This window comes from Leptopilina heterotoma, unplaced genomic scaffold (genome assembly GCF_015476425.1).
Source record: "Leptopilina heterotoma isolate Lh14 unplaced genomic scaffold, ASM1547642v1 Lhet_68, whole genome shotgun sequence".
Lineage (NCBI taxonomy): Eukaryota > Metazoa > Arthropoda > Insecta > Hymenoptera > Figitidae > Leptopilina > Leptopilina heterotoma.
The window spans coordinates 3,629,339-3,650,114 of NW_025111157.1; the positions used below are offsets into that span (position 1 = coordinate 3,629,339).

Sequence of the window (20,776 nt, forward strand, 5' to 3'; positions counted from 1 at the left end):
AAACGAACAATTTTCTAATATTTTAAAATTTAATAATTTTAATATTAATAAAAAATTAATTTTAATTATTAATTTCATAGTTATTCTAATAAAGCTGAAATTCTCCGTGTTTTTAAATGTTAAAAAAATAATTACCCTTTTTTATTAATTTCGCTTCATCAAGTTCATTTTCTTCCTTGAAGACGAATTTCTTAAAAAATCGTTAACGTCAAAATTGGAGATGAATTTAGCAAACAATAATTTTTTGATGAAAAAAATGATAAAATACCTATTTGAAAGTAAAAAGTATAAAATTTCTTTCACTTTGAAAAGTATTTTAACAAAATTTCAAGAAAAGAAGTTTTTAATTCTCCCGTAAATTATTATCATTGTTTTCTACTTTGGACTTAAAAATAACCTTTATAAAGTTTCAAAAAAACAGTTTTAAAAAAACTGAAAAATATTCCATGCTTTTGTTCTTTATTCTGGAATTTTTCTCTCTGAATTATTCAACAAGTTTTTTAAAACTTTGCAGAATGTTTGCCAAGATTTTTCGGTGAAAAATTTTGATTGTAAAAGTTTTTGTTTTCCTCGAAATCAGTTTCTTATAGTGTATCAGTAACAGATTTTCTTACAAATTTTACAGTTCTATTATTGTGGAATTTAAAAATACGCGAATATAAGGCGAATAATCTAATAAATTCAGAAGAAGAATTCATCGAAGAAGAATTTTCGATGTTTATAATTTTTTTTTTCTATTCCTAAATGGAAGATGAATGAGTGTATTTAATTTTGATAATGTTTATTTTTCAAATTTATTTTGCTCGAAAAAATGTAAAATTATTGTTGATTCGGAGAAATAGACGCAGTTGCAGTATCAATTTTCGCAAATATCAATAATTCATATATACACTGCCTAATGGTCAGAAGAGCTGTTTCTCAAATCAGCCGTCGCATTGTTCCAACTCTATATCTCTCAATTCTCTGGCCATCGTTTGAAACACACGTATAAATTCGGTTTAGCACAAAACACGAACGTCAATATGTTTCGAAGAGGCCAAAGAGCGATCAATTGAATCCAGGCATTCGAGGACTATGGTTTTCATCGTAGATGAAGTTAAATATGATGCTCGGCAAAATTTTCAGACTGAAGGCAATATTTCTAAAAATATTATCTCTATGGTGATACCAAAAACTGTTCACAAAATTTCCAAACATTCAAATGAACGAAATCGTTTTTTTCATTTAGTTTTCTAAGACAAATATTTATTTGTTTAATTAATTAATTAACTAGCAACAATTATTTAATTATTAAATTATTTAAATAATTAACAAATAACAATAAACGTTCAAATGAACGAAATAGTTTTTTCATTTAGTTTTCTAACACAAATATTTATTTGTTAATTAATTGATTTTTAGAATTCATAAGAAAATTCTGAATTTTTCTGTCTTTTTTGTTTGACTCATAAACTATAAAATTGCCATGAATTCTAAAAACATTCAATTTTTTCAATTTCTGACAAAAATTTATTTTTAAATAACTTAATTCTTGAACAACTATCAAAAAAATAAATAAATTATTTAATGAATAATTTTACTTACATATTTCGAAATGAATTGAATTTTAAAAAAGTTGCGTTTACAATTTTCCTAAATAAATGAACTTTAATATTGAAATTTTATAAAAATTTCAATATGGAATGAATTAAATTAGAAATTTTAATGAACTTAGATTTTTGAGAAATTTTAATCATTCAAAATCTTCTAAAATTAGTTAAATTTGTCAACACGTATTTAATTAATTATTAAAAGTAATGGATTCACAAAAGAATTTTAGTTGAAATCACTAAAAAAAAATTGAATTTTTAAAAAAGTTACAAATCATTACAGAAATTCAATTATTTTCAAAAATTATTTTAATAAAATTCTGGTCAAAATTTCAAATATTTTCAAAAATTTTCCTCATTTCATTGATTTTCAATATCTACTATTTTAATTAAATTTTCCAAAAGAATTCAATTATTTAAAAACAATTTTAATAAAATTGTACTGAAACATTTAATTATTTTCATAAATAATAAAAATTTCACAGAAATTCCAATATTTATAAATTTTTTTTAAGTTTCTTCTCAATAATTCAATTATTTTCAGAAATAATAAAATTCATCGCAGAATTTCAAATATTTTTAATACCATTTCAAATAATTTCCTCGAAAAATTCAATTATTCTTTAAAAAATTTATTAAAACTCTAAGAAAAAATTCAATTCTAAGAAAAATTTAATTATTTGATAAAATAATAAAATTCTTTGCAATAATTCAATTATTTTCATAAATAACTTTTCATTCGTCGCAGAAAATCAATTATTTAAAAAAAAAATGTTTAGTAATTTTATGCAGAAGAATTAAATTATCTTGGTAAACAATAAAATTCTACTCATAAAATCAATTATTTTAAGGAATTTTAATAAAATTCTTTTCCAAAATTCAATTATTTTAATTAATATCAAAATTTATAACAAGAATTCAATTTTTTTGAAAAGTAATAATATACTTTGGAGAAATTAAATTATTTTCAAAGTTTTTGAAAAATTCTCGTCAACAATTAAGTTATTTTTATAAATAGGTAGTGAAATTCTTCTCAAGAAGTCAATTATTTTCAAAAATTTCAATAAAATTCCTGTCAAAATTTCAATTATTTAAATTTTAAACAAAAATTTATAAAATTCTTCCCTTGAATGCAATTATTTTCATAAATTATTGTTTAAATTGTTTCTTCTTATGAATTCAATTATTTTTAAAAATTTTAATAAAATTCTTCAAAATTTTTCAATTATTTTCAAAAATTGTGATAAAATTCTTTAATTCAATAAATTTATGTAAAATTTGAACTAAATTCCTTAAAAGAAATTAATTATTTTCAAAAGTTGTTAATAAAATTCTTCAAAAAAAATTAAATTTTAAGAAACATTCAATTATTCAATAAATAATTTTTTTTTTGGTATTTAAATGATTGAATTCTCGTAGAATTTTCTAATAAAAATTGATTTGAAAATGAATTTTAGTTTAAATTTTAGATAATATAAAAAAATCATCACATATTACCGCTTCTTAATATTTTTGAAGAAAATTCTCAATTTTCATAAGGAAATAATTTGTAACATTTCTATTTCTTAATTTCAATTGTTTTAATAAAATTCAAAGTTTTTTAAAAAATAAAGAAAAAATTTTTTTATAAATTCAATTCAATTATTATTTCCTAGTATTTTTAATAATTTTTTATGAAAATAATTGAATTGCTTAAAATATTTTATTATTTATGAAAATAATTTAATTATTGCGAGGAAATTTATAAAAAAAATTGTAAATAATTGAGTTTCTGTAAAATTTTTATTATTTTTGAAAATAATTAAATATTTGCGTACAATTTTATTAAAATTTTCTTTAAATAATTGGATTCTTTTTGAGAAATTTGATTAAAATAGTAGATATTGAAAATCATAAAAATGAGAACGATTTTTGAAAATAATTGAAATTAGGACAAGAATTTTATTATTTATAAAGAAAATTGGAATTTTGACAAGAATTTTTTTTTTAATTTTGAACATAATTGAATTTTATAAGAAGAATTTTATTGTCATTCTTGAAAATAATTGAATTTCTGCAATTATTTGTAATTTCTCCAAAATTGAATTTTTTTTAGTGTTTTCAACAAAAATTTGAATTAAAAATTTTTTAATTTTATTATTTTTAAAATTGCTAATTTTATTTTTAAAAAATTGAGTATAATGTTAGAAATAAATTATTTTCATTGAAAATAATTCCATTGAAATAAATTTTTGTTCCACTCTCTGCAATTTTGCAATATTTTACACGCTGTATTCGCGACTTATAAAAATATAATTTTCACTTTATCGATAAATGAAAATGTATAAAAATACTTTTATGTGAATTTTTAAACGCTACATATGTACAACCGCACAATGATGTATATTATAAAAAAAAATTTTACATAAAATTAATTTAACAAAAAAAAATAAAATTCGTTTCATTTGAAATTTACCAAACTATGGAAATATATTACATTTTCGTACTTTCAATATAAGCGGAGTAATGGAAAATTTTATATATATATTATATAATATGTGAAAATTCTGAATGTGAAATCCATTTGAAAATTTCTTATATGAAAAACACACGTGTGTAAGGATTTGAAATTTTTTAAAATCAATTCATACTCAACGTAGAGTACGTTAGGGGAGATAAAAAAATATTCAGAATACATAATTGTGTGCTATACATGAGAAATTGAAAAGAAAAATTAATTTTACACTATATTATTTAAATTCAATTGTTTTTAAAAGTTATAATAAAAATTCAATTATTTTCGACAATTTTGAAATAATTCTTTTCAAAAAATCATTATTTTCAAAATTAAAAAAAAATTCAACTATTTTCAAAAATTCAGAAATTATTTTTATGAATTGTAAAATCTTCCGCAAAAATTCAATTATTTTCATAAATAAAAAAATTTTTCAAAGGAATTCAATTATTCTCATAAATAATAAAATAATAAAATAATAAAATGTTTGAGAGGAATTTAATTAATTTCAATACAATTTTAACAAAATTTCTCAAAAAAAGAATGCAATTATTTTTAAATATATTACGTAAATTCGATTATTTTCAAGAATTTTAATATAAATTCAATTATTTTCGACAATTTTGAGAGAATTCTTTTAAAATTTTTTAAAAAATTCAATTATTTTTAAAAATTCAGAAATTATTTTTATGAATTGTAAAATCCTCCGCAAGAATTCAATTATTTTCATAAATAAAAAAATGTTTCAAAGGAATTCAATTATTTTCATAAATAATAAAATATTTGAGAGGAATTTAATTAATTTCAATACAATTTTAATAAAATTTCTCAAAAGAATGCATATATTTTTAAAATATATTCTTTAAATTCAATTGTTTTTAAAAGTTTTAATAAAAATTCAATTATTTTCAACAATTCTTCGAAATTTTCTTATAAAATTCTTTGAAAGAATTCAATTATTTTTGTAAATAAATTTTTTCTACGCAATTTAATTAAATTCTTCAAAAAAAAATGTAATTATTTACAAAAACTCTAATAAAATTGTTCTAAAAGAATTTAATTTTCTATGAATAATTTTCATATAATTTAATAGAAAAATTGTTAATTACAATTAATAGAAAAACCCGATTATTTTAAAAACTTAAAAAAAATCTTTATAAAATTCAATTACTTAAAAAATTTTCAGTAAAAATTATTTTTAAAAAACTCCATTATTTTCAAGAAAATTGAAATAAATTCTTCAAAACAATTAAATTATTTTAAATAATTTTAATAAAAATCTTGCTAAAAATTTCTCGAAAGAATTCAATTATTTTCAAATTTTTTGATAAATACTTTGTAAGAATGGGTTTCCGTTTCCGGTACCGGTTAAAGTTACACGTGTGGGAACGCGATCTTGAATTTTTGGAAATTTTTAGTGAATTTTTAGCAGAGGGAGGGTTTTGAGTGAAGTTTTGAGTTGTGTGAGGTGTTTCTGTTGGAATAATTGAAAATTTGGGGAAATTAGGGGAAAGGATTGTGTGATATAAGTGTGAAAAGTGAAGCAGGGAAGTGAAGGTTAGGTGTTGCGAGTGGGGAGAGTGAGTTAGGTAGTAAAGGGTTAAGTAAGTAGTGAGGGGTGAAAAAGATAAGGGGGGTGGAATTTAATGGTGAGGGGGTTGAGGGGTTGTTCAAAGAACGGTATAAGGGGTGTAAAGTTGTTAAAGGAGGAGTGTGTGGAGAAAAGAATTGTCGCTTTTGACTGGCGTGGTGTGTAGGTAAGGCAGGTATGGCGTTCTTAGAAAGGTCTCCGATAAGGGACCGTAGAGGGCAGGAGGTTACGGCTGAAACGAGCGAGCCAAGCGAGTCAAGAATTGATGAAAAGTCTGGGAATGGGAAAGGAAAGAAAGCGGAAATGGCTGTAGCGGTAATTGATAGCGTGGAGAAGTTTAATAAGAAACTAGCGGTGCGAAGGGGTAGGAAGTCAAAAGCAGAGTTGTTAGGCTTGGAAGACCCGGGTGAGTCGCCGGCTAGGATGCATGCGTGGCTACGGTCAGGGGATTTAAACAGCAAAGCGGTTAGTGAGGGGTCGAAAAGTGATGAGGAAAAAGAGGAAGAGGGGGAAGAAGGGGGATGGATGGAGAAAATGCTGAAGATGGGGGAGCAAACAAACCGGAATATTGCGGAATTAAGTAAAAAAGTGGATTGTGGATTGGATAGGGTGGGGGGAGAGCTAGTGGGATTGAAAAGGGTATGGAGAGAATGGGAGGAAAAATGGGAGGAGGAAAAGGAAATAATTTGGGGGAGGCTAGAAGAATTGGATAAGGGACAAAAGGACGAAAATGAAGAAGTTAAAAAAGAGATGAACGACTTAAAGATAAGGGTAGAAGGGTTGGAAAATGAATTGGGTAGAATTAAGGGGGAGAGTGATAAAAGGGAGGGACAAAAAGGTAGGGGGGTAGGGGAGGGTTTAGAAAAAAAGGTAGACAATTTAGCATGGAAGTTGGGGCAAATGGAGAGGGAGAAGAGAAGGAACAATATTTTGGTAAGGGGATTGAAAGTGGTGAAGGAGGGGGGAAAAGAAAAAATAGAGGAGTTATTGCGAGAGCTGGGAGGGACGGTAGGGGTAAAAGGGGTAAGAGGGGTGGGCAGGGAGGAGGGAGGCTTGATGAGTTTGTGGGTGGTCGAGTTGGAGAATGAGATACAGAAAAAGGAGATTTTGAGGATTAAGGGGAGATTGAAGGGCAAGGAGGTATGGATAGAAGAGGACAGAACTTGGGAGGAGAGAAAGATGAATTGGAAGATTAATGAAAAAGTCTGGGAGGAAAGGAATAAAGGTAACACTGTAAGAAGGGGGAAGGATTGCGTGTGGATTAATGGGGAGAGGTGGGGAGTTAATTGGGAGACTGGGGAGTTAAATAAGAATGAAAGGGAAAAGGGTTTTGGGGGTATGGGGGGGAGAGGTGGGGAATTAACGGAGAAGGGGGGGGGAATAAAAGTTGTGTTTTGGAACATCTCGGGATTGAAAAATAAGGATGACGGTTTTTGGAAGGATATTGGTAAATGGGATGTGATAATGCTAAGTGAGACTTGGGTTGAAGATAAGGATTGGGAAAGGGTCAAAAGCAGATTGCCGAAGGAATTTATTTGGGAATGTCAAGGAGCAATAAAGGAAAAGGTAAAGGGTAGGAGTGCGGGTGGTATGGTATCGGGGGTGAGAAGGGATTTAAATATAAAAGAATTTATGGGTGGGGGTAACAAGGAGGATGGTTGTATGGTGAGGGGGGTTAAGTTTGGAATGGAAAAATTAACGGTAGTAGGGATTTATAGAAGAAGAGGGGAAAGAAGGGGTTGGAGACAGCTGGAAGAATGGATTGAAAAAGGGAAGGGGGAGAAGATTCTGATAGGGGGGGACTTTAATGCTTGGACTGGAGAACTGGGAGGAGGGGAGTGGAGTGAAGAGGAGGAAAAGTATAAAAGGGTGTCCAAACATAAGGAGATAGACAAGGAGGGAAGGAAGTTGATTAGCATTATGGAGGAAACGGGGTGGGAAATATGTAATGGGGGCATTGAAGGGGATAAAGAGGGAGAGTTCACATTTATAGGGAGGGGGGAAACGGTTATAGATTATGTAATGACGGATGGGAGGACGAAGAGTAATATTAAGCGGATGAGGGTGGGGGTTGAGGGTGGTTCGGGACACTTTCCATTGATAGTGGAAATGAAAGGAAGAAAGGAGAAGTTAAAGAAAAAGATAGGAAGTAAAAGGGTTAAAGTCAGAATGGGAAACTGGGGAAAGGAAAGCGTAGTGGATTTTGAAAACAGGATGCAAGAGATGGAGGAAAGATTTAAAGCAGAAGCAGGGGTAAATGAAAGAATTGAGAGATTAAGATGCGTGATGGAGGAGGTGAAGGGGGGCATAGAGGAAGAAGAGAACAGAACGAGGAGGAGCAGAAAGGGTTGGTGGGATGAAGATTGTGTCAAAAGTAGGGAAAATTTGAGGAAAACTGTAAAGGACTGGAGGGGGGGTAGAATTAGAAAGGAAGAATATAATAGGATTCATAGGGAACATGGGAAGTTAATAAGAGGAAAAAGGGAGGAGGGTAGGATAAGATTTATGAAGGAAGTGGAAGCGGCAATTAAAGAGGGCAAGGAGTGGGATATAATAAACAGGGAAAGGAAAAGAAGACGAGGTTTGAACAGAGAGATAGAAATGGGCACATGGACGAATTATTTTAAGGGTCTAAGTGGAGGGGTAGGGAGTAGAATAAGGGGGGAGGGAAGGAGAAAGGACATAGGGAGGGATGAGAAACAAATTACCAAGGAGGAGATAAGCGAAGCCATAGACAGACTTAAAAGAAATAAAGCGGCTGGGGGGGATGGGATGGAAGGGGAATGTTTAAAATATGGGGGGGAGGTGGTGAGGGATGAAATGTGGAAAATTGCGAATTTGGTGTGGGAGGGGGAAGGGTGGCCAGAAGAGTGGAAAACGGGCTTAATAGTTCCAATTGTAAAAAAGGGGGAGGGAGGGAAGGTGGAAGATTATAGGGGGGTAACTCTGATGCCTGTCGGGTATAAGGTGTATGCGGAGGTGGTTAGGAAAAGGTTGGAAGAAGTGGTGGAAAGAATGGGGTTAATTCCGCATAATCAGACAGGATTTAGGGAAGGGATGGGGACGGTAGATAATATATACGCATTAAATTTTTTGGTAAACAGAAGCATTAAAAAGGAGAAAGGTAAATTAGTGGCGGTGTTTGTTGATTTTAAGGCGGCCTTCCCATCGGTTAACAGGGGGATTTTGTGGAAGACTTTGAGAGATTTGGGTATAGGGCAGGGGTTTATAGAGAGAATTAAGGAATTTTATGAGGACACCAGGGAAAAGGTTAAAATTGGGGAAGAGTTGGGGGAGGAGTTTTGGTTGGGTAGGGGGTTAAGGCAGGGCTGCCCCCTTAGTCCAATCTTGTTTAATTTGTTAATGGCTGACTTAGAGGAGAAAATGGAAAGAAAAGGTAAAGGGGGAGTGATTCTGGGAAAAAGACGTGTGTATGTACTAGCGTATGCGGATGATGTAGTGTTGATGGCTGAGAATGAAAGAGGGATGAAACTGTTGATGAAAGAATTTGAAGGATACGTCAGAAAGAAAGATTTATGTGTGAATGTGGAGAAGACAAAAGTGGTGAGATTTAGAAGGATAGGGGAGGTGGAGGAGGTGGAATGGAAGCTAAATGGAAGAAGAGTGGAAGAAGTGAATGAGTTTTGTTATCTGGGTTATTGGTTTAATTGGAACGGGGAGCAAGAGTTAAATATTGAAAGAAGAATAGAAAAAGGGGGAAGGGTGATGGGACAGGTATGGGGAATTGGGGAGAGGAGATTTAAGAATGATTGGAAGAAGCGTGTATGGTTGTTTGATGCTTTGGTATGGGCGGTGATTAGTTATGGAGTGGAAGTATGGGGGTGGGGTGAGATTGGAAAGGTTGAAAGTTTGCATGAAAGGTTTTTAAGATGGACTATGGGGGTAGATAGGAATTGTCCGGGATACATGTTAAGGGAGGAATTGGGAAGGGAAAAGGTTGTATTGAGGCAAAGGAAGAGGGCAATGGGATTGGAGGAGAAGTTGGAGCTGGGAAGAGGGAGTGACATCGCGAGAGAGTGTTTGAGGATGGTTAAGAAAGGGAAAGCAATGAGAAGGAAAGATATTCCAAGATGGGAGAGAGAAAGAGGAGATGCGTTGGAGGAGGGAAGGAGATGGGGCGGAAATGAGAGGGAGGTGATGGAGGGTTGGAAGAAAAAGGATGAGAATGAGAGGTGGAGCAGGATAGTGGAGTCAAAATATAATAGATGGTATAGGATGGTGAGGGGAGAGAAGGAGCCGGGGTATTTAGGAAAAATGAAAAAGTATGAAAGTTGGAATAGATTGTGTAGGTTTAGAATGGGTGAAGGAGTGAAAGAGTGTAGGTATTGGATGGATGATGAAGAGAAAATGTGTAGGATGTGTGGGTTTCAGGTAGAAGATTGGAAGCATGTTTTGGAGGAATGTATGGGGGAAACTGAAGTGGGAGGGGTGGAGGGAGGGATGGGGGATAAAATTAAGTGGATTTTGGATGAGAATGGGAAAGGGGAAAAATGGATAGAAAGATTAGAAAGAATGAGAGAAGAGAGAATGTATTAGGGCCGATAAAGGGAGGGGTTTTTTGTATTGGGGTAAGGCAGTAATGCTTAAATATAAAAGGTAGTTTGTAAAGTTTTTAAATTTTGACGAAGCCAAAAAGGGCAAATTGGAACGGGAAACGGAAACCCGGTGCACTGGCGGATTGCGATTAGTAGATATAAGTAGAGCGTATTAAGTTTAGTTGTAAGTGAAAATGTATTTTAGTTTTAAGTAGAGGATGTGTATTAGGGAGTCTCGAACCCTGCGTGAGCAGGGAGAGTAAATAAAGATAATTACTTTGTAAGAATTCAATGATTTTCAGTAAATTAATTTTAAAATTGAAAACTTTTTCAAAGAAAAAATTATTAATTTATACAAATTATCTATACAAAATTAGGAATAAAAATATATAAAAGATGGATTAATTAATTTTTTGAATAATTTATTTAATAATTTATTTAATAATTTATTTAGTAATAATTTATTTATAATGTTTTTTAAAAATATTTGGTAATTAAAATTCAAATTAAAAGAATTTATTAATTGACTTAGTAACAATTTATTCCTAATATTTTTTAAAAATATTTCAAGTTAAAATTCGAATTAAAAGAATTTATTAATTCACTTAGTAATAATTTATTTATAATATTTTTTAATAATATTTTGTAAATAAAATTCAAATTAAAATCGTCGTTCATATGAACGTTCAAAACTTTAGGGACATTCTTAAAATTAAATACATGTCCCTTTTACTTTCAACAGCGAAAATTTTTATTCTAAATTTAAAAAAAAATGTATTCTAATCTAAAAATAACTTTCAAAATGAAAATATATTCCAAAACGAAAATCTTGTTCTAAAAGGAAAATTTCATCGGGAATCTTATTCTAAAATGAAAATCTCATTCCAAAATAGAAGAAATTTTCGATTATATTCTAAAATAAGAATATCTTCTAAAAAAAAAAGTAAAAAAAATTCTATGAATAAATATTGCACAGGAAAATATTAAAATTCGTCTGGAAAATTTAAATTTCTAATTTTAAATTATCATTTTTCATATGCGCTGCCAAATAAGGAAAATATTTGAAAAATTTTTGACAAAAATAAGATATTATTTTTCCCAGCGACAATTTTCTAAGTATTTTATGCTCTCTAGCATGCATATAAACACATAAATACATGTCCCGCATAAGTTTCACGTCCTCATTTAGTTGTTTTTCACAGTAGAATCGGGATGTACGCGAAAGGTTGAAAGCAAGTGGCGGAGAGAGAGAGAGAGAGAGAGAGAGAGACGAAGAAACTAGGATTATTATTAGATCCATGCGCTAGTCGCAAGCGTTTCTGGAGTCGCCTCTTCACCGCTGCTCTATTTTTTCTTTTTCTTCTTTTAATTCTTTTCATCTTCCTTTCTCTCTTTCCTGTTTTTTGGTGTCTCCTCTCACTCGAGCTTATATACGAAAAACAGGAAGAGAACTCGAAGCAATTTTTAGTTCAGTAGGAACCTCGCCACTTTTGTCGAGTGAGTTTCGTGTTTTTTACTTCAAGAGTAACACTCTAGACAATTTTTTTTTTCTTCCAGAAGAAAATTTTACAAACTTTTGAAAAGACAGTCGGTTTTAGGGAGAGGAGAGGAGAGGAGAGAGAGAGAGAGAGAGAGAGAGAGAGAGAGAGAGAGAGAGAGAGAGAGAGCAAGTCAAGTATATTCTCTTCTTTTTATTTTTAGCATATATGGGAAAAGAGAAGTTGCTTTTTAATAGAATTTGCGGGATATAATGAAATTCACATGTAATTATGTGTGTAACAAAAGTCTTTATATAGAAAAATTCTTTGCGTACTTTTCCTAAAGTTTTCAACGTTCAAATGGAGAAATATTTTTTCTATTTAAATCTTTTCAAAAAATTACTAGAATAAAAATAAAATTTTAAAATAAATCCAACATTCGTATGAAAGAAATTAATTCTCTTAACAAATTAATTATTTTCCAAACAAAAAATTCAAGCATAAAAAAATAGTTTTTTATTTGAACTTTCGAATCTTTCGCGACATTTTACACTGAGAAAAAAATAATTTGAATCAAAATTATTATTTTTAATTCAAAAATAATAATTTGAATTTTATTTTAAATTAGTTTTGAATTAAAAATAATAATTTTGATTCACTCTAAAAATTATTAGATACTCAAAAAAACATTCTATTACATTTACTTACGAATTTCTTAAATTGTAAAATTATTCGCAATCATCAATAACTAAATTTTTAAATAAGTATTTAATTATTATTTTCCCATATAGGAATTAAAATTCTTCAAAACATTCAAATTCAAACATTTTTAAAATTCAACAACTTACAAGAATATTATTATAAAAGATGAAGATATCAATCACTCCGAGTCGAAGACTCAGAGTAATTGATATCTTCATGTTTTATAAAAATTTAAATTTCCATAAAATTTTGCAAAAAAAAAATTAAATTATAATTACAAAAATTATAATAAAATTCGTTGCAAGAATCCAATTATTTTCATAAACAATAAAATTCTTCACAGGGTTTCAATTATTTTTAATTCAATTTTAAATAAATTTCTCGAAAAATGAAATTATATTCAACAATTTCTTGCAAGAATTAAATTATGTACATTTCACAAATAATGAAATTCTTTGCTGAAATGCAAAAATTTTCAAAATTTGCTATTTTAATAAAAGTTCTCAAAAGAATTTAATTATTTAAATAAAATGTAATAAAATTCGTTGCGGAAAATCAATTATTTTTACAAGTAATAAAATTTTTCACAAAAATTCAAGTATTTTCGTAAAATATAAAAAATTCTTATAGCAAGAATTCAATTATTTTCGTAAATAATAAAATTCTTCTGAAGAATTCAATTATTTTCAAAAATAATTGAAATACTTCATTAGAATTCAATTATTTTCAAAAATAATTAAAATTCTTAGCAAAAATTTAATTATTTACAGAAATTTTGAAAAAATTCTTCAAAAAAATTCAATAATCTTCATCAAAAATAAAATTTTTCACATAAATTCAATTATTTTGTTAAATAATTGAATTTTTAGAAAACGTTCAATTATTTTGTTAAATAATTGAATTCTTAGAAAATGTTCAATTATTTTCTTAAATAATTCAATTCTTGAAAAGAGTTCAATTATTTCCAAGTATTTTAATAAAATTCGTCATAAAAAATTTGCTTTTTCATAAAAAATAAAATTCTTCACAGATATTCAATTAATTAAAAAAAAATGTAATAAAATTCGTTGCAGGAATATTTAATTATTTTCATAAACAATAAGATTCTCTATATTATTTCAATTATTTAAAAAATAAATTTGAAAAAATTCTTTGCAAGAATTCAATTGCTTTCATAAATTAATAAAATTCTTCAAAGGATTTCAATTATTTTTAATAAAATTTTAAGTAAATTTTTCGAAAAATGTAATTATTTACAAAAATTTTATTAATATTCTTTGAATGAATTCATGCTATTCTTTTAATATTCAATTATTATCTTAAAATTTTAACAGATATTCATTTTTAAATCAATTTTTATTGGAAAATTCTATGAGAATTAAATTATTTAAATACAAAAATAAATATTTTATTGAATAAATGAATTTTTCTCAAAATTGAATTATCATAAAGAATTTTATCAACAAAATTGAATTTTTTCGAGGAATTTTAATAGAATTTTCAAGAATAATTAGATTTTTCGAGGAATTCAATTACAATTGTATTAAAAATAATTGAAATTCTATGATGAGTTTTATTATTCATGAAAATAATTGAATTTTTGTAAGAAAAAAATTTTTATTAGTTTTGAAAATAACTGAATTATTGCGAAGAAATTTATAAAAAAAAATTTTAATAGTTAAATTCCTGTGAAATTTGTATTACTTATTAAAATAATTTCATGTTTGTTTAGAAATTTTCAACATTTTTTTTTTAAATAATTGAATTCTTTTGAAAAATTTTTTGAATATAATTGAAATTTTGCAAAGAATTTTATTAACATTTTTGAAAATAATTGAAATTCGGAGAAGCATTTTATTATTTTTATAAATAATTGAATTTTGACAAGATATTTTTTTTAATTTTTGGAACATAATTGAATTTCTGCAATTATTTGTAACTTCTCCAAAATTAAAATTTTTCCAGTTACTTTAATAAAAATCCCTGACTTTTCCCTGAATTTCCTGACCTGTGTCAAACCTGTTCTTTTTTAAGAAAGAATTCTTTATTTTTTATGAAGATTTTCTTGGAGCATGAAAATAATTTTTATGAAATAATTTCATTTTCTCTAAATTCGTATAAAATTATTAAAATACCACGAATATAACTGTCCGTCACTTTGTATTAACTGTCTTATATATAGATAACTATTCGAAATTACCCTTTTTGCAAAATTAATCAACCCTTGATTCTAGATAATCGACCGATTATAATTAGATAATTAACCTGAAATGAAATTAGTTATCCGACTTACATAAAACAAGAGCAGAGAGAGAGAATTAAATTCTGAATTGAAAAAACCCATCTTTCAAATTTACTGTCCTTAAATTAATAAATTATTACCATTTTAGTTTATTTTAATTCCTTACTTTAATTATAAACCATTTTAATCCATCTAATAAAATATTTATTTAGTTTTTTATTTAATATTTTAATTTTATTCATTTTTTAATTTATTTTATTTTTTCTAATTTTACTTTATTTCTATTGTCAATAAAGTCCTGAACGTTCACAAGAACAATTTTTTTTTTGCCTTTTTTCTTAAACTTTGAATTTGTGGTACAAAATATTAATTTTCACATTCAAAAAGAAATTATTTACTTCATAAATTGAAAATTTATTTTTTATTTCTCATTAAAATGCAATAATACAAAACAAAATATCGAAAGGGAAAAAATTTTGATTTTATTTGAATGGTGAAAACTTCAGAGACATTTATTTTTATTTTTTTATTATGCAACTTTTAATTCCTTTAAATTAAAATTCCTTTTATAATATTCTTCAAAAGTATTCAACACTTATTTCATATTTTATTAAATAAACTCTAGTTTAAAGAACCTATAATTTAAATTTTTCAAAAATACTAAATAACATTTAGGTTAAAAAAAAAGAAAAAAATAATTCGTTAAAATTTAAAAGAGTTGAAATTTATTGCGCATATTTCATACTCTTTTCGACAAAAAATCAGTAAAAAACTGAATATAAAATTTCGAAATAAATTAAAACGTTTATATATTTGCTTAGAGCAAACAAATATTCATCGTTATTTCAACGCTAAATATTAAAAATAAAATTGAAATAGAGTTTTAAAAAAATCAAAAATATTTTTTTTTTGAAGAGCGAAAAAAGAAAAATAATAAATATATAATGAAAAAATATTATTATAATTACTATTTTTAATTTATTTTTAAGTAAAATACACGATAAAAAATCAATCTTACTTTCAGTCCATTTTTGACAATAGTTTACATTAAAATTAATTTTGACTGAATCTTAGCCTTGAAAATATTTTTTTTTAAGTCATTTTCATAAACTTTTGAACATTTAAAAGAACGAAATATTTTTCTGTGCTTTAATATTTTTAAGATTAACCAGACTAAAATAAAAATTTTCTAATTGAACATTTATTTAGTCAAAAATTAATTTTTTAATTATGAAAAACAATATTTTTGCGAATATAATTTAAATTGAAAGAAGTAATGAAAATATTTTCCTTCATTTAAACATTCGAAAGTTTAGGAAAATTTTAAGACCTAAAATTTTCTTGATCTAGTTTTAAGCTTAAAAATAGGCTACTTTTCAATCATTTTAGTCTTAAGATGTACAATTATTTTCTCTTTGAAAAGCAGCGCAAATTTCACTCTCTTAGCAAAATTTTTAGTCACTTCAGTCAAAACTTTCTTTAATCTAACCAAACTTATATCACTATTCCAAAGTGGAAATTTCGTTTTCGCGCGCAATTAAAAAATAAATACAATCAACAATGAAAATGATGAAAAACAAACAAATTTATGATAATCAGGTAAAAAAACAATACAATCTATGATCTCGTGTCAAGTGTGTATAATTTTGCAGAATAATTTTGGAATTTCATTGCAATAATAATGAATGACCCAGAACGGCAATTGAACCCACAACGTTTAGTTAGGTACGAATGCATTCATCTACATGACGAGTAGAATTTAGGTTTGATAGCAAATGGAATTCGTTAGTGAAATTTGTTTCGTAATTCCAGCATATACTCGAGTTAATTTATTTTCTGATATTTGATCGCGCACTTTATATATATACGAATATACTGTATATACACAATACTTGCAATTATTTTCATTTCTGATAATGCAAATAAATTTTGCATTTCAGATATTATTTGAAAAATAATACAATAACAATAAAATATACAAAATAATGATCATTATTTTATATGGAACAAAACTAATTTCTTATTCATCTCTCGGATTGGTTTTTTTTTCATTCGTTACATTTATTTTTAGAATTTTCTTCGAAGATGATTGAAGAGAAAGTAGGGTGGAGGACTAATTAGTTCTTTAACTTAAAGACCAAAGGTTTAATAAATTATTTTCGTTTCTAACATTTAGAAAATACTTTTTTTTTCTACGAATTTTTTTTGGTGGCTTTTATATAGAAATTCTTTTTAAATTACTTTATAATTACTTTTTAAGTTGTTTTGTTTTTTATTAGTATACGTATGGTACTTTTTCCACTTGTGTGAATTCTTTTCTCCTACTTAAATTTTCCACTTTTTTTCAAACACTTTTTTTTCAATTCTCCCTGAGAATTTATATGTTTCGGGTAAAAACGAAAATTTGGCTAAAATTTTAGTAAAATTATTCGGCTCGACAAATATTTTTTTATGCATAATTTTCTGTTAAGCAGAAGAAATACTAAATTTAATGACCGGAAAAATATAGGGAATACGTCTTCTATTCATAGTGCAGCCGAATTCCATTTATTCGAAGAGAAATTCTCTTAAAAAGAGGAATATATTTTTTTTCGAGTATAATATTTTTTTTCTGACTTACCAACAAGTTTGCCGAACTGAGCAGGAGGTTTCCAATCTGGATAGTGCCTGGGGAATCGTGCTCTCGACCAGTATGTCTTCAGGGTGACTTTATAGAGGGCCAGCTTATTTTGTCTGTCTTGCTTTTCTTGCGCTGAGGGTCCGCATTGAGCCACAACGAACGGAAGATGAATTCCCAAAAGCAAGAGAAGAGACAGTAAAGTCAACGGCATCAAGGCAGAATGACATCGAAGCCATGTGTCACTGGACATCTGTTAACATAATTATTAATATAATTAATATAATAATTACAGGGTTGCCAGAAAAATTTAATTTTGTTTTTCCCTAAATTTTCCCTGATTTCCAGTCAAAATTTTCACTTTTAAGTCAAATTCATTTTTTAATCAATTTTTATTAGAAAATTTTTCGAGAATTCAATTATTTAAATAGAAAAATAAATAATTTATTAAATAATTGAATATTTCTTAAAATTGAATTTTTATGAAGAATTTTATCAAAATTTTTAAAAATAATTAAATTCTTTCAGCGAATTTAAAAAGTAATTTTAAGAATAAATGCCATTTTCTACAAGTTTATTTAAAATTGTATAAAAAATAATTTCAATTCTGCGATAAGTTTTGTTATTTATGAAAATAATTGAATTTTTGCAAACGAATTTTATTACAAATTTTTTTTTTAAGAATTGAATTCCGGAGAAAAATATTATAATTTATGAAAACAAGTAATTTTTTGTGAAGAATTTTATTCAAATTTTTTTAAATAATTGAATTTCTCAGAATTTTTTTAAAAACTTGTTGAAAATAATTAAATTACATCGAGAAATTTCATTAAAAAATTGAAAATAATTGCAGAAATCTAACGAAAAATTTTATTAAATTTTTTTTAAATAATTGAATTTCTCAGAATTTTTTAAAAACTATTTGAAAATAATTAAATTACATCGAGAAATTTCATTAAAAAATTGAAAATAATTGAAATCTAACGAAGAATTTATTATTCAAATTTTTTTAAAAAACTTTTTGAAAATAATTAAATTACATCGAGAAATTTCATTAAAAAATTGAAAATAATTGAGGGGCCGTTCAAAAAATACGTAACGCTTTAGGGGGGAGGGGGAAGTTAAGCTGTTTGTTACGGTCAGCAGAAAAAATGGCGTTAATGTATACAACATTGCGTTACATGGGGGAGGGGGGGGTCCAAATTTCCGAAAAATAGCGTTACGTATTTTTTGAACGGCCCCTGAAATCTAACGAAGAATTTTATTAATTTTTTTTTAAATAATTGAATTTCTCAGAATTTTTTAAAAACTATTTGAAAATACATAAATTACATCGAGAAATTTCATTAAAAAATTGAAAATAATTGAAATCTAACGAAGAATTTATTATTTAAATTTTTTTAAAAAACTTTTTGATAATAATTAAATTACATCCAGAAATTCCATTAAAAAATTGAAAATAATTGAAATCTAATGAAGAATTTTATTAAATTTTTTTTCAAATAATTGAATTTCTCAGAATTTTTTTAAAAACTATTTGAAAATAATTATATTACATCGAGAAATTTTATTGAAAAATTGAAAATAATTGAAATCTAACGAGGAATTTTATTAAAATTTTTTTTTAAATAATTGAATTTCTTTGAAAAATTTTATTTTCAAAAAGAATTGAATTCTTGGGAAGAATTTTATTAAAATTTCTTAAATAATTAAATTGTTTCGAAGAATTTTATTTTTTACAAAAATAATTGAATTGTTTCAATGATTTTTACAAACATTTTTGACAATAATTGTAATCCTAGGAAGAGTGTTGTATATTTTACGAAAATAATTGTATTCTACGACCAATTTTATAATAATTTTTCAAAAATTTGTAAAGTATTTTATCAAAATTTTTTTAAATAATTGAATTTCCATAAAAAAATGTATTATTTGTGAAAATAATTGAATTCTCAAGAAGAATTGCATTGAAAATAATTGAATTGTATAAAAAATTTTTATTAAAATTGCAATTTTATTAACTAAATCTTGTAAGGAATTTTGTCAAAATTTTTTTAAATAATAGAATTTTTATTTAAATTTTTCAAAATAATTGAATGGGTGCGAAGAAATTTATAAAAAAAATTGTAAGTATTTGAATTCCTGTGAAATTTTTATTAAAATTTTGTTTAAATAATTCAATTTTTGGAAAAATTTATTAAAATAAGAGGTATTAAAAATATTAGGAAAGAAGGAAAATTTTTGATAATAATTGAAGTTTTGACAAGAATTTTATTAAATTTTTTGAAAATAATTAAATTTGAGAGAAGAATTTTATTATTTATAAAGATAATTGAAATTTTGACGAGAATTTAAAAAATTTTTTGAACGTAATTGAATTTAAGCGAAGAAGTTTATCAATTTTGAAAATAATTGACTTTCTGTAATCAGTTGTTCTTGAAATTCCTATTTAAAATTTAAAATTCATTAAAAATTGATATTAATTTTTCTTACAGTGTCTAATCTCTCACTAATCTATATAATTTAAACAATTAGATTATTTAGAAGGAAGAAACATTTTGAAAAATCAATACACAAAAGCATATATCGCGAAAGGCAATCGTGAAACTAGCCAAGCACTCTTCAAAATTCAAATAGAATTCAAATCGACTTCCATCGATCATGTAAACGCGAAATTTCATGGTGATGCAAGCTGTGTTCCCCACGAAACTCAAACGGATACCAAGAGCGGTCGTCAGCGAATTTAAAGTTATGAATTCTCGTTTTGCAGCTTTTAAATTCTTATGGATCGTAAAACAACTGCTATTTATTATATTTATTTTCACTAACAAAAATCCCCACTATTCTTCTTTTATTTCTATTTGCGCCAAAACACATTTATATACATATTTGTATCCCAAATGCAAAAAAAAAGAATATTTTCAACAAAAAAGAGAAACAATCTTTGGCGTAGTAATTAATAGAAATAATCTTTCGCGTAGATTTTCAATTTAAATACCTACGCAAATATTGTTTATCTTCTGCATAGGTATTTAAATTAAAAGCCTAAAATTTTTAAAATTTATTCTTTTAATTTATTTTTTTAATTTATTAATTTTAATTTATTATTTTTTTATAATTAATAACAGCGGCGGAATTATAGCAAAATTAGCAAAATTCATTAACGTATAAAAACTTTTTTTCCTTAAATTAGGATAAAAACTTGTAGAACCGCGGAATTCTTAACTTCCCTTCCCCTCTCCCGCATAACTGCACGAAATAGATTTAACGGAAATTCGTAACAATAGGTGCAACCATTCATTCTAAAAGCCCTGATTTGAAATTTTTCGCTTCACTCCACCTAGTCCTCTTTTCCTTTCGATTATTTTTTTCCATTTTATTTTTTCTTTTTTTTTTCTTCTTTTTTTTATTTCATGGAAAGACACTTTAGTGATAATGGAATTCTTCGAGCACGCAAAGAATATAATTCTACAATTCGACCCCGCTTTGAGATCGTTCAATTGAGTT

The 20,776-nt window shown here is 26.5% G+C and overlaps 1 protein-coding gene across 2 annotated transcripts in view; it reads right to left on the reverse strand.

Annotated features, from left to right (window-relative positions):
- LOC122510311 overlaps positions 1-20,776 on the reverse strand; it is a 352,060-nt gene that overhangs the window by 283,754 nt on the left and 47,530 nt on the right. For both annotated transcript variants that reach the window (XM_043624853.1, XM_043624852.1), the window contains exon 2: positions 17,273-17,522. In XM_043624853.1, the coding sequence (XP_043480788.1) occupies positions 17,273-17,522 (250 nt within the window). The remainder of the gene's footprint in view (positions 1-17,272; positions 17,523-20,776) is intronic.